This window comes from Scatophagus argus, chromosome 20, assembly GCF_020382885.2.
Source record: "Scatophagus argus isolate fScaArg1 chromosome 20, fScaArg1.pri, whole genome shotgun sequence".
In the NCBI taxonomy this organism is placed as follows: domain Eukaryota; kingdom Metazoa; phylum Chordata; class Actinopteri; family Scatophagidae; genus Scatophagus; species Scatophagus argus.
In genome coordinates, this window is record NC_058512.1 from 12,889,836 (window position 1) to 12,905,335 (window position 15,500).

Here is a 15,500-nt window from a genome sequence, read left to right on the forward strand (position 1 = left end):
CACCAGAATATTGTAGTTTTTCTTGGCCCTGTGCAACACATCAAAACTCATTTACATTTAATCAATGATTTTATGGTATTTTTTTTCAAACCCACATGTAAGAATGACGCAAGAAACAGAAATGCTTGTCCCTCGCAGTTCAAAATCATGACAACTTTCCACTCTCCCTCTTCATTTAAGTGCCTGATTGGTTCGAGTACATGCAGCCTGGTACGGCTGCCATGATCAGCGTGGCCAAAATAGTTTCTCCATCTGCTGCTGTTCCCCCGACTTGTGCGAATGTATGTGTGTGTGTGTGTGTGTGTGTGTGTGTGTTCCCGAGCCTCTGTGCGTCTAGTGTGTGTGGTATGCTGTGGTTCCTTGCTGGCGCCAAATTTAGTCCCAGGCAGTGAATCCCATTCTAACTGCCGCTCCAAAGTCCTACCAGCACCGAGCCAAACACTTCAACAGATGCCTCCATGATCATGAAACATGTATCTTAAACATATTCTGGACCATCTCCTATTTGTGATCCTTCTACCTTGGAAAGCACATCCATCGAATACCATCAGACAAAAAGAAAAAAAAAAAAAAAAAAGGAAAGAACTGATTTTCCACCAACCAAGTTGGTTTCACCCAAAAAAAGACATGGAAGAAGATGAAAGCTGACACGAACGGAAAGACAAACACAGCAGCAGTGCAGGGAAGAAAACTAGTGAGGGAGTAAAGCACATTACAATGGCTGCAACAAAAATCACTTTGTTTTATGTGATGAAAATGGGTGTAGGAGGCAATGATGTCATGCTACAGGGCTCCAAACACATTGAGCCTATTCACTTTTTAATTTAACAGCTGAAAAGTAACACGACTCCTCCTTATCAAAAATCAGTGACAAGCAGTGAACAATGTTTATTTTAGCTTTTGTCACCTTGTCACCTTTGCATTTAGCCTCCTGCCAGAGCAGCTAGATTTCACTACAAGCTAACCTGGTGAATGTGTACGCTGGCTGTCAGTTGTGTTGGTAATGGAGCCAGTATATCTTCAGCTTCTGTTTAAGTTTATATGTTAAATGTCACTGGCAAAACACCAGGTCAGACTATGCTCCATGTTTAACTTTCAGCCAAAGGGTCACCAGCACGTTCAGCACCTATACTGTGGTGTTTGCGTCATAGAAATTTATTTGTCAGAGTTCAATAAACTTGAACTTTGCTATGGAGCAAAGAGACAGAAACGGATCGGGATACTTCCGTCCGCCTGTCCACATGTGTTTGAGCTGATGTAAATGGAACATGAATGAATAATATGACAAGGTTGAGAAAGGAAGGCAGAGAAAGAGTAAGAAAGAGAAAGAGAGAACCAATGAAAGACGCAGACAGACAGGTAGAGTTGTGAGGTGCCAGACGGTTATTTTACTGTGAACGACAGGGAAACACGAAGACTGCGTGGCAGCGTAAGTCACTGACAGACAAACAGACAGCAAAACAAACAGACAGAAGGTCAAAGAAACACAAAGAGGCGAGCAGAGTGAAAACAGGCGGTTTGAACACACTGTGACTTACCGCCAAGGCCTGCAGCCTCTCTTTGTGGAGCTGAGCCTCCTCACACGACATCCTGAGAGGGGGGAAAGCGGGGGAGAGGGGGGTGAAAGGAGAAAGAGAGACGTGAGATCTGGGAAGACAAGAGAGCTGGAGTCCCTCAGCGAGAGGTAAAGAGACAGAAAGGGGAGGGAAGTAGAGGACAGAGGGAAGAGATGGAGGAGAGGAGGAGTATCCAGACAAGGTCCTTCCTCAGCAGTAATCCAGCCTCAGAGAGGAGACAGTGGGAGAAGGAGCTCGCTCTAAGAGGAAGCAAAGTTCTCTCATTCACTGGCCATGTGCCTCACACTCAGCCCGCTGTTCGCATTTTCTCTCTCTCTCTCTATCACCAACTCTTTCTTTTGGGCTCTCTGTCGCTCCCCTCCCCTTTATCCACTCCTTCCCTCCCTCTCTTTCTTTTTTAGGCATGAGCCATGTGTGATTAAACAGCTGGGAGGAGCAGCTGAGAAAGACAGAAAGAGAGAGAGAGAGAGAGAGAGAAGAGAAAGGGGAGGGAGGAAGAAGTGATGGCATGAAGGTGGGGAGTGTGAGAAGAGAGGGAGAGAAAAAGGAATGAGGAAGAGAAAGAGGAAGAGCAGAATAAAACTGCAGAAGAAGGGAAAAGGGAAGCAGAGGAGTAATTAATCATATTTGAAAGCTGAAAGGACACAATGAGAAATGGACCAGTAACAGTTTCAAGACTTTCTTACATTAACTGAATTTAGGCTTATGTATTAATGAGATAAACCAATAACCCCCCCCTCTCACAAACACTGATAGCTCTTTTTTTTGTGCTTGAAGGAGTGACCTACTGAAAAAAAAATATTGGAAATTCTGATTTTCAAATGAAAAGCTTTTTGCACCGTCTTTAGCAACATTTTGGTTTAGTTCAAATTCGTTTCTCAAACTTGTCAAGAACGTGATATATAACTAATAAACTAATCTCCATGCGTTCAGGACACAAATGCATTGCTCAGTCACAAAAAGTATCTTAATATCAGGAAGTTACAAATTTACACATGAAAAAAAAAAAAGTTACTGTCCAGTTGATGCCCTTTCACTATGATATGACAAACACCTCCTGGCATCGTACTACATCACACAGTGTGACATTTGCACATGGGTACGCTGCGATGCTGAAATGTTGTAGTGTGATATTGTGCAGCCCTATTACAATAACCAGCAGAATTCTGTGAAACCAAACGCAGCAATACTGTCCACACTCAAGCAATCCTGCAGCTGAATGTTCAGGATCTATTTCTGGTCGGTCAGATCATACGTTTATTTCGGTGCCTTTCATTACGACATCAGTAGGATATTTTAGAAAAACAGGAAAAGGATAGAAAGAAAGAAAGGGAAAAAAATGTAATTATGTCACTCCAGGAATTGATGCAGATGAACATGAGAACAACTTTAGAAGTGTAAGCTGCAAAATCACCTCTTCAAAAGGCAAGTGACACACACACACACACACAAAAGCTTGCGCAAATGGGTCACTGATACCTGTGTCCCAGTTTTATCTTCTCCTTCTTTTCCTCTGTGTTCACCTGAGTTTCATCCATTTATTTGCTGCCTCTTTACTTTTACTTTATTTTCTTACTCCCCTCCTCTCTTTCCCTCCACTCCTTGTTACATACCTTACTATTTTACTCCTCTCTTTGCTGCACTCCTGCCCTCCTTTCCTTGTCCAGGACTTTCTCCTCTCTTCTCCTCAATCGTTTGTTTCTTCCTCTCTTCCCTGCTACATCCCCCCCTCTATACATCTTGTTCTTCGCATCCTACTTACCTCTCATGGTGCATCTCTGACCTCCATCCCTCCTTACTTCTTTCCCTTTCAACTCTCACCACTGCTACCTCTCCTGTCCTCTCTCTTTTTTATCCCTCCATATCTCCCTCCAGACCACCTTCCCTCCTATTCTGCTTCTCAAACCTCCTCCCTTCCCTCATCCTCTTCATTTCCTACCTGTCCTTCCACCTATTGGTTTCTTCCCTCATTCCTCCTCTCCTTCTATCCCTCCTGTTCTCCTCTCTCTCCTTTTTCTCCATTCTTCCTTCCACAAGCAGACATCCTTATAAGGAGAAACAACAGCAGCAGTCCTGGGTGACTCTTCAGGGAATACAGAAGCATGTAACATACACACACACACACACACACACACACCCTCGCACAAACACACCGAACATAATAGCTACTGCATTACTCCAAGAAAAATGTTTAATAAATACTTCAGCTGCAGAGGAGCTGTCCTGGAAAGTCACTGTGACAGCAACAAGACCACAAGAATAAATCTAAAATGAACCTTTGGACCCCAGCTATAGCTTTGTTATTTGCATATGAACTGTTAACCTTTTAAAGCTCTCTAGGATTTTGTTGTTTGTAGGTGTTAGGGAGCTGTTAAAAGTCGAGCAGGCCATATATGATGACTTAAAGGTGTTATATCGTTTCCAAAACAATACACAAGAAACACGTGAAAAGTCTCTTGCAGAGTGACGAAGTCAAGGGGGCTGACATTTTCATTTTCAACCTGCAACAAACTTTGGAAGTCTTTTGTCATGACAAAACATGTTTTACAAGAAAAGAACCAAACCTAGAAATAATTTTTTTTAAAGTTTCTAGACCCATTTATACTTATCGGTTTAACATTTTTAACATTGGTCTTAAATTGTGTTTTGTTTTTGAGTCTTTTTTGTTAATTTGTAACAGGCTGTAACTGTTTGGTAAGAATCATCTCACATCAACTCCAATTGATGAGTTGATGAACGTCAAATTTACAGCTTGTTGTGCTGCCAGATGGAAATATAAGTTAAATATAAGTAGGAGTTGGCATTTCCTCCTCAAGTGTAATCAAGTGTTAATATGATCTGAACAGAGCAGGTTTGGGTAGTTAATAAAGCACTGGTGAGCTTTGTCTTTAATTTGTTTTCTGGGGGTTTAAACTAACTTTTGCTGTCAAGATGCATTTGATACGTATAGCACACATGGGACTTGCTAGCTTTTTTGTGATTTTGAATGAAACTTTTCATTCTTTTTCTTCTTTGTATTCTGTTGTAAAAACCCAACAGCACAATATCATCACCACTAAGACTAAAATAAAAACTGTACTGTTTAACCCAGCACTTGTTAAAACATATTGCTGTGGACACATACAGGTTATAGAAACTTGACCTGTCTGGGGTCTTAGTAATATATAGTTTATGTTATGAGTCCCAGCTCAGATCTGCAGCTGTCTGACTTTATAGCCAGCAGTTTGCAGTCTGTTTGAGCTGGATTTACACCAGTCGCATTGTTATGTTGGCTGCTTGCACTGTCATTACAAATCATTCCTCCTTGCTGTAACATTTTTCTACTTCTTAACAGTTTCTATTTTATTTCCTGTCTACCCAACTTTCCTCCCCCTACTTTTTAACTATCTCCTCACCCTTTTAAAGGCTGCCATCTTCTCTCCCCCTTAAGCCCCTTAATTTGGCGTGAGTTACGTTGGTTGGTTGATTTTAAAGACAACAGCATCATTGTTCCACTGAATCGCCTCGGCGACGCAATGACCTCACTGCACAGCCAGCCCAGCCCCCCCTCCTCCTCCAACATCCCGATCCAGGAGTAATGACCTCCAGATGTGGAACCAGTGGCAGGAAAACACACGCACACACACACACAAAGACACACACAAACACACAGACGAATATAACAACATGCAGAGAGTGAGTAGAAGGTAGAAGGAATGAGCAAATATGGACAAAGAAAATAAGTCACAAAAACTTTGCTTGTGTGCTATGTTAATGCAGCCATCCATCTCATTTGCTTGCTTTTCCTGAGCTTAGTACTTAGTACTTCATAACTGAGGCACACAGATTGGGCCAAGCATTTAATATAGATTGGCCCCTGCTGCAGACAGAGTTATTCCAAGTGTGTATGTGTATGTGTGTGTGTGTTCCTGTAGTTGTGGGGACAAACATCTGTTCACATTGTGAGGCCCCAAGTCCCCACAACATAATGTAAACCAGGAAATATTAGGGCGAAGACTTGCATTAAGGTTGGGTTAAGGTTACGGTTGTTTATGATAAGGTTAGGATTAGGCAAATAAGGTTTATTGTTATGGTTAGGTGGTGCTTAAACCTCCACGAAATGAATGTAAGTCTATGTTATGTCCCCAAAAGTGAGGGAAACACAAGTGTGTGTGTGTGTTTGGGGGGGCAGAGAGAGAGAGAGAATGGAGAGGGAGAGAAAAGCAACCTAAACAGACATATTTCTGGCTATGGGATTGCCAAACCAGGATCTCATTCATATTTTATACATCACTGAAGGAGGTCAAGCTGTGTTTGTGTGTCACACTGTCTGTCTGCTCTGTTTAATAAAAACTATTAACAATGATTTTTTTTTCCAGCACAATTCCCTTGAATTTAGTTAGTTTATTGCAAAATGGCATACTTTTACAGCGAAAACCATGCCTTAGTGAGAGAAGAGAACAACATGCTGATGAAACTGTTCAGAAATCAGCTCCACCTGTTTTTCTGAGTCTTTTTTCATGATGATTCTGATAATTCAGTCTGGTACAGCCATGCAGAGCCAGTTCTAGAACTGGCTCCGCCACTTTTATTTTACTAATGACTACAATGCTGATATTATACTGGAATACTGTGTAATGTGAAATGGATCAGTTAAGTAAATGAGCATTTTCTTTCTTTGTCTATCTGTGTTTATGTTTTAATATTTAGTACTGTTTTCTATTTTCACTCACACTTTGAATTTGTATGACATGGTGCTCTGTGAGTAAATGTGAACTAACTGCGGGTTCATAAACACACAGGAGACCCGGTGAACGTTGATTAAGGGCCACAACTAACAATTATTTCCATTATCACTCAATCTGTTGCTTAATTTTTGATTAACTATCCAATCTATAATATGTACTGTATAATGAAACGTGTTCATCACAATTTCAAATCGCTTGTTTTGTTCAATCGATTTTAATGGTTTTGTCAGCAAATGATGATTAATAAACCATTCATATTCAAACTCCCTGTAAGACTTCCCTGAGTGTGCAATAAATAGCAGTAGAGAATGGGCCATCTGCCACTGTGCTGTCTGCGCTCTGCATGACCACAAATACTACATCGTCTTTCTGCTGAATCAGTGGACAACCCAGGGAGAGCAGGGTGTGCATGGTGATTAAAAGTGAACCCATAGCACAGAGGAAAACAGAAATAGATGAGGCAAAATAGGATGTGATAGACCGAATCATGACAGCACTGTCTCATTTTCCCAATTAAAACATTAACTATTGATGCACCAGCCAAGAATGTCTGCTTCTTGCTTCACTGCACTTTCTCTGCTTGCTTCATGGGTGTGGCTCTGAGAGAGGATACAAACAAAAAGAGAGAGAGAGAAAAAAAAAAGAAAGCACTCCGACACACATGTCATTCAAACTGTTGAAAGCTGATTAGGGCTCTCAGCTTGTAGGTGAGCTGCTGTGTATCAAGTTGGTTATCACTCAGAACCAGCTGGCCCACACAAAACCCCCCAATCTGCAACATTTAAATGATTTTTAGACTTTAAATTTAGAAGCAAATATACACAGTGTGTGTTATCACCATAACAGCATGTACAAGGACATAGCGAGCGGCTGTGATATAAGCATGCACCAAATTTGCATTCAACACCCAAAGCAGGAAAGCTAGATGCATAATATTATGATGCACACTGACATGTCTCAAGTCCCTTCAGACCTGCAGGTGAAGTACTACACGACTCTATTTTACAGCACAAGACTCATCAGTGCATTAAACACCTTAACACTAAAAGAAATTAGCCCTAAATTTCTGATTCCCATTTTGTTGCTTTGCAGCCACATGCATCTCTCCACCAAAAGTAGTTTCAGTACAACACAGTACACCCACAAAGCTTTGAATGTGTAAGAACACCCACTCACCTGTTCTCACTACAGTTTAACCGTCACTACCTCTCTCCACACCAGTTCATATAGCAGCTGATGGCAGTTTGTTCAGGTGCAATGAGAATGATTTCACAGACTTTCCCTTTCATCTTCATAAAATTGTTCAGAAATTGATTCATCATTAGTCTCTTTGTCCTTTGTTCTTTTCTTCACCGGAGTTGAGGAAGGCAGATACAGCCACCAAATTTATTGATTATTCGTCATACTTGAAGTGTTCTTTCCTGCCTGTCTTTGTAATGCCTTGTAATGCCTTTCTTTGCAATGCTTTTCTTCATTTGGTGTTGCAGGTGTTTGACACTCTGAACACACTCTAAATGCTGGAATCAAAGAAAGATGTCAGCATGTTTCAGAATCTCATTCTCGTGCAGTTGTCTTTTTACATAACATTTTGTGATAGTGACACCTGACTGTGTCTAAAAATCTTTCTTCAAGCTGAGCAGACATGAACAGCGGGAGCTACTGCACACATCCAGTGAACTAAATAACCAGGAAATAAACCTGAAACCTACAATTCATTTGCCATAATGTGCAAGGCGAGCAGTTCGCATCGAACTCAACAGGTGGCATTTTTGGATCTGGTATCTGGTATCTATGATTTTTTTTTCTCATGCTGGTTTACTGGAAGTGGAGGAACTTTGCATCTTAATTTTTTTTCTTGGACAGCTGACAGTTTACTTCCAGTTCATCTCAACGGTAAAACCAATTTCCACACATTTCCACTCTTTATTTCTGCCTCAGTAACATGAGCCGAAAGAGAATTTTACATTAACAGCAGCCCTGTAGGCAGATGCACACCGAAAACTCACTAGCTTAGCAACAAGGCTATAAACAACCCATAATACACTGCTCTCTTAAAGGAACAGTCCCACAATTTGACACCAAAGTTGGGTTTCAGTACAAAGGATGTAGTCATGAAAGACAAGCTGAGCACTTTTAAATGAATGTACAGTTCTGCCCACCTTAGTCTTTGTGTCCTGTCGTCTAGCAAGTTTGACAGCTGTAGTTGTTGTTTGTTTTTTTTGTTTTTTCTTTTTACATTTGTGTGATTAGCTGTTCAAGTGCCTTGAACAGCTGATACTTACATTTCAACGTGTACAGATGTCTTAGTTCTCTTTTAGAGAAACAATCCAATCATCACCTGTGCTCAATGCATCTTGGGGTAGGTACGGCCACTAAGGATCCAGTGGGTGTATCCTTCATGGCCTGGGAAAAGAAGGCCATATTTTTTTGGCTGCATTTGAAGATGCCCTTGAAATGGAACAGTCTCTTCACGCAGCTGTAAAGCATTTGGTCTTTAAATGCAACTTTTGAAGCATGTGGCTGTTGAACTAAGACAAGAGTTTTTCCGAGAACAGAATTATGCTTAGGACAGTATGGATGTAGAGTTCTTGGGATTCCCTGAAGCTTTATTGTAAAATACAGTAATGTTTTTCTTATTTCCTTTGATTTTTTTTTTTTTTTTTAATGTCTGTTAAAAACTCTATCGTTGCTGGGAAATGCAGCTGACGGGTCGGATTGATTTGAAAATCTGCTGATATTGCACATCTCTAGTACTTGTGGGACACATCAAACACTTGACAGTCAGCATCTTAACAACAAATCCAAAAGGCTACCAGTGTTACAGGATTCCTAACACTCTGCCAGTGTTGGCTTGATGTTTGTCTCTATAAAGCATCAGTGAGGGTACTGAGCACGTTAAGTACTACTAGTGTATGTGGTTATGAATGCAAATACATGTTAAAGTATTTTTGAGGCTTTTCAGGTAGGATTTTCTTTTTTAGATACAGACACACAGATCACACATAAGAGGAACTGGTTTGCAGCATGGCGGACTGACACAGAGGTTGGACCAAGCCTGCAGGCTCCACACTGACTACGCTAAAACATGCCACATTCCACACACACACACAGCCTGGTGTACATTGACACACATGTCGGGAGGTTGAATAAGATAAAGACGAAGGAGTACAGGACTGATTGTGTAAAATGAAGACACAGAGAAACACAATTTTAGAAGGAGGGAAATACAGCAAAAGAATAAAGCTTTGAAGGGGTGATGTGAGGAGAGGTGAGAGGTTTTGCAGAGAGTGCGAGGATGGGTGAAGAAACGAGAGGCAGAGAGAGGAGATGAGAAGGAGGAGTGTACAGGGTGTACGGCGGGTCTCTTCGCCAGTCATGACTGAGCAGCAGCCTCACCATGACGGAGCTCCCGTTCCCATGACAACCCAGCCTGTCAGATGGAGGGAGAGAGGTGGAGGGATGCAGGCAAGGACAGCAGACATGGAGGCAAAGATAAATAGAAAATACAAAGATAAAGATCATCTACTCACGGTGCTGTTGCTGTGCCGTTCCTCTGCAAAGGTGTGTCTGACATGGCTGCAACACCCCTCTCCTCTTCCTCGTCCTCCTCTCCTTCTCTCGTCCTCTGGTGTACTTTGGACAGAGCTGTGTCCTCCTCTTCTCTCTCTCTCTCTCTCTCTCTCTTCCTCCTCTTCTCCTTCCTCCCTCCTCCTCCCCCTCCTCCTCCTTATCTTCTCCTCCTCTTCTTCTTCCTTCTGTCCTCCTGCCTTTTCGGTGTGTGCTTGTCACACCAGAATGTGTCAGAGCAGCTGCTGCTGCTGCTCCTGCACCGTCTTGCTCTGCCAGCAGGAGGGGATGGATGTAAGCATGTTTGTATGTGGGGTGTGTGTGTGTGTGTGAGAGAGAGAGAGAGAGAGAGAGAGAGAGAGAGTCCACTCTTGTATTTGTATGTATAAATGTGTAGATGATGCTAGCAGCAGTGAGAGAGAAAAAGAGTTAAGAGGATGGAGAAGCTAGGAAAGATGGACAGATGGAGACGAGGGAGGAAGGAGGATGAGATCGGTGAGGTGGCAGAACAGGATGGAGAAGTGGCAAAGAGACAGCAGAGAAATAGAGAGAAAAAGAGCCTTAGTTGAGATCCAGCATAATGAAAGGAGTGGCCAACCTGCCTTTTTCCTGCTGCTTCCCTGAGAACAACCTTTCCCCTTTGGGACTGAGGAGAGATTAATTTAAAGAGGCAGATGGGATACTCAAAAACCCCACCACTGTTAAAAAAGCCAAGAAGGTAAATCTTCCATTAGTTCTCAGCATTCTGCAAACTTAACGTGGACATCCTTCCATTTTCAATATACAGATGGACAAGAGTGGATGATACAGAGCATGATTTGTAAGGTATTAAAAAAGCCTCACGGTCAGCACAATGATGTGTAATTTAATCTGCCATTGAGCAGATACAATTCCAGGATCCTTTCATTAAGAAGCAGAGAGATTTGAATTCTAAGGCACTGAAAGATAACCTATTGTTCATGATGGGGTATTTTCTGCAGACCAGAGTGAACCATTCACAGTCTTGAAAATGAGTGACCATAACCACACATACTGTAATGCATGTAATAATCTGTCTGTTCCCTGCTGCAGTTTGAGCTGACTGGTGACATATGTGAATGCTTGTCACTGACAGAGAAAATCTTCAAAGTTGAGTAGTATTTTAAACTACTGCTGTTTGTGCAAAGCATAACTGAGCTACAGCGGATAGTCATCAAAGCACCGCTAGTCGAACTGAAAAACAATATTTAATGTGTCAAGCGAGGCAGTCTGGAAAATCGTGACTGCACAGACAAAAAGGAACAGCTGTCACTAGCTGAGTCCAGGCTGCACAGTTGTTACAGGCATTTACAGTGGCCTCTTTGTTTAAACAGAGGTTCTCTTCTGATGCTCGACGAGACAGCAATCCAGTTGCTACTGTAAGTGTGTAGCAGTGAGGACAGTTTAGTCTGTGGGGCCTTGTCGCAGGTATTTATCCAAACAAGAAGCTCAGCAGACTTTTTATTGGGTCTATAACCTGTACTTAGCAGCAGTGACTGGAGGATAAAGGGAAAGCAAGATCTCAACTTCATCAGTCACACTGCCCTTACTGTCCTCTCTTCCCTCCCACCCTTCTTTTCTTTTAAATTCCCATTGTGTCTTCCTTCTAACCTTCTGGTATCCTTGTTTTTTGTTTTTGCTTGTGTAGGTGGCTTTTTTCTTACACTCCCTCCCTCTTTTCTTACTTTCTCTATCCCTTTTCCCACTCCTCTCTGTGATTTCCTGTTTTCTCTCTTTCTTCCTGTCTTTCTATCATCTCCCTCTTTTTTCAGAAGAGAAATTGTTTTTCTACTCCCTTAAGGGTTAATCTGTAGTCTGCATAGATGTGAACAGCCTCAGTGTATGTGCAACCTGATCATCACATGCACAGCAGGGCTCTGAAATGAAGTGTACTTCCAATATTCACACAATCATTAGATTAATAAGACATTAGTTTTTCTTGAAAACCTGAAGCAGTTAGATTGAAAATGTACATAATGGGTAATATGATGGAAGGCAGATTAAAACTGATGGGGAAAAGTATTAAAGTATTAGAAATAAAAGTCAAAGTCAAATGAACTGGAAAGGAAGAAAAGGACGAGTCAATTTTGCCACCAAACAGAGGTTTTGAGTTGGCAACATGTCATTTCAAGGTTCAAAGGACAAACTGAAGGTCACATCTCTTAGTGCTAAGACATTTAACATTCCCTGCTGTCTTGTTTCTTCTACTTTATCTGCCTTCCCTCTGTTCCCTCCTGCTCTCTCTCTCTCTCTTCTGTGCCTGACAGGTTCATGTTGAGTTATCATGTTGTGTGGTATGCCAGTTATTCCAAGGCTGCTCTTCAGGTTTAGGCAGTGACCTTAAATGGACATCACACATGCACCCTGTACTCTCCACACACTCTCTTTCTCACGCACACACACCAACACTCACCTCCGCTTACTCACCATACTGGCTGTGCGTTATGAAAGGTTTCAGTGTGTCTTCCATCAATTAGCCAATCCATTACTGCTTAGAGCAGGTTACCTGTTGCATACATTAATATGGATAAAGGGCAGGTTCTGTGAACTAATCATATGTAGACTAATTAGTGCATCTTTGCAATAGATTGTAAAGGAAAAATTAATCAAATTTTAATGGAATATTTTTGGCAAATTTTGTGAGCAGTGCAATCAAATAATGTTTAAGCCGGTCATGTACTGTCCCTCAGTGAACTAAAGTTATGTCTTATCATATTAGAAGTACTACACAATGTGTTAATTTGGTATAATGTCAGTGGTGGTCAATATCCTTTTGAAAGTATAGGCTACACTGCCATCTTGTGGTTTTATAAAGGCATCTGAATATATTTTACTTCTGTGACTATTAGTGGTTGTGACAAGATAAAACACCTCTGCTCACTTGCTACCTGTTTGTGACTGATAGTTTGTTAATTAAAAAGGTGAGAGTGAGCATTCTTTGGTCCAGCACCTCAGCCAATACAGCAACTACAGAGCGAGTAGTGCTTTTATTGCTAAAATAACCACATGAAACATATGTATAGATACAGTGGTAAATGAGAGGTGTGGTTTGTGTCTTGTCGACATTAGTCCAAACACAAATATATTTATGTATTGAAATATTTATTTATAATTCTGCTGGGGTTCAAAAATGTTTTACCCGTCAACTAAAGGAGGCAACATTTAACAAATGTCTGCTGTAACAGTGCAAAAATAAAGTAAATAGTGAATAACAGTGACTGCACCACCACAAGACAACCAGTAGAGGGCACTGCTTGCCAGATTTTAACATGCTGAAATGATAATTATTTATTTATTTATTACTGATTTTAGAAGATCAGTGCATCTCTTTCAACATTTTTCTCTTATTCTTCTTTTAATGTACACCCTCACTGGTGCTTTATAAATACACTAATGAAGTAAAGGAAAAGGAATGTTGCAAAAGGCAACAGTGAACTGAGAGAAGACAGAGTTAGAGGTAAGACACAATCCACTATTTTTCAGTTTTTCTCCTGCTGATGTGAAACGTAAAGAAACCGACATGGATTGGACACTTTAAACCTTAACATTTTTAATTAAATCCATGCAGCAATGCTGCTCTCAGTTCCTCAATTGTGTATTGAAAATTGGTGTCCTTAGGCATACATGATGCTCTGTTATTTCTGCAAGACCTCCACACCCTTACAGAAATACTACTACATCAGCATCAGCCTGATTCCTGCTTATGTTCAGACAGATAGACTGAAAGCAACATACACTTAAAAAGCAGATAGAGAGCACTTTGGGGCTGATATATGCTACAGGGGGCTTTGGTCGTTGATTCAGAAAGTCTGTCAGTTTAGATAAACCAGCGACATCACAGGAACCACAATTGGGATTTACTGTGACCCACTTCAAACTGTTCAACTGTTTTACTATAGCACATATGTGACATCTTGTCACACAGTGGCAAAAGGGCTTTAAATAAGTCAAAAAGCTTTCATGTGCTTTAACCTTTAACACAATGTAGGTTATTTTTTTTTTTAACAGCACAACACATTTATATTACATTATTCATTGAAGTTATTCAGTTCAAATATGAATGCCTTGTACCACACATTAACAAGGTCTGTTCACTCTCCTCCCCGCAGGCCAGAGGTACAGGAGCGTGAAGTGCAGGACCACCAGGCTCAGGAACTCTTTTCCTCCATCATCAAACTCAACAGCTGACAGGAGTCTGTAACAATGGACTGCACCCTTGCACATACTGACCGTTTACATCCAGTAACACAGTAACTGCAATATCGTCTACTGTTCATGCACCTTAATATTCAGTAATCGCACATGGACCATGCCGTTTACCTCCTGACAGTTTTTGCATAATTATTCATCCTTTGCTGAATTTTGCACAACAGCTGATGTAGCACACATGCACATTTATGTATATTTACTTCACCTTGCTTATTCATGCTTTTCTCCAATTGCCTATTTTGTTAAATTATTCCGTTTTATATATAATATACCTTAAACTTTTTATGGCATTCAGTGTGGACAGCAAAGTAAGAATTTCATTGTACAGGGAAACCTGTTTCCTTACTTTGCATATGACAATAAACGCTTTGAATCTTGAATAACAGAGTATACAGTGCAGCGTGCATTAAAAACATTGTAAAATGGGTTACAATTCACATAAAGATTTTAAACCTCCTTTAGACCTCCTTTGTGGACACAGCCAATAACATTAAAAGATTAGGTAAGTACAGTTGAGAGTTGAAATTGTTATCCAAATGATATCCAAGTTGTTAAAAGAGTTTGAGACAAACAAAATAAATAATTTCTAGAAATGTCAACATCTCATCCTCTAATGGCATCTGTAGTGTTAATCATCATCAACTCAAGGTGAGGCCTGAAAACAATAGTCTTTTATTAAATAAAGAAAAACTCAAAAAAGCACACACTTACTTTAGATAGGGATCAACAAAATACTGTGGCAAGACTTGTGGCATGGCATGGCATGGCATGGCAAGAATACAAAAAAAATCCCAGCATAAAGAAAAAACAACAATCCAAAGACCCTGACATAGAAGACAAAGTAAACTCTCTGACACAGGTGACTGGGAACACGAGGACTAAATCGACAAGACAACGAGACACAGGTGACACACATTAGGAGGGAGAAAGCAATCAGGAAAACCAAAAGCAAAGTTACATGAAAACGGGACACACAGGGGAAGCGACACCTTCAAAATAAAACAGGACATGACAAAAACCTTGAACATAATACATTGAAACCCAAGACACACATGGAACGTGACACAAGGACTCAAAAACCAAAAGACAGAGAACCAAGACGTGACAGAAACCTTGAACATTAAACATGAAAACACATGAGAAGACAACCATGAAACATGGCACATGGACTCAAACATAAAACATGGAAACACAAGAAACATGACACATGGATTCAAAAACAATAGAACAGAAAACCAGGACGTGACCGAAACCTGAACATAAAACATGAAACATGACACATGGCACACTCCAAAATCAGAAAACAGAACCAAGACATGACACAAGGCCCTAATTCATTCAGTATGGTGCAACATTTTTTTTTATAATCTGTGCTGTTAATCTGTGCTATTTTTAAATACAT

At 40.8% G+C, this 15,500-nt stretch overlaps 1 protein-coding gene across 8 annotated transcripts in view; it reads right to left on the reverse strand.

Annotated features, from left to right (window-relative positions):
• The window catches only part of LOC124051377 (A-kinase anchor protein 2), a 78,728-nt gene extending 63,875 nt beyond the window's left edge, over window positions 1–14,853 (reverse strand). Inside the window, exons 1-4 of one of the 8 annotated variants that reach the window (XM_046374688.1) lie at window positions 9,835–9,923; window positions 8,587–8,707; window positions 6,842–6,903; window positions 1,539–1,590 (exon numbers count right to left, since the gene is read on the reverse strand). In XM_046374688.1, coding sequence (XP_046230644.1) covers window positions 1,539–1,589 — 51 coding nt within the window. In that variant the 5' untranslated portion in view covers window position 1,590; window positions 6,842–6,903; window positions 8,587–8,707; window positions 9,835–9,923. Of the gene's footprint in view, window positions 1–1,538; window positions 1,591–3,056; window positions 3,247–6,841; window positions 6,904–8,586; window positions 8,708–9,834; window positions 9,924–14,809 lie in introns of those variants that run through there. The other 7 variants (XM_046374689.1, XM_046374686.1, XM_046374685.1 and 4 more) reach the window with 7 other exon arrangements.
• Window positions 14,854–15,500: the final 647 nt, after the last annotated feature.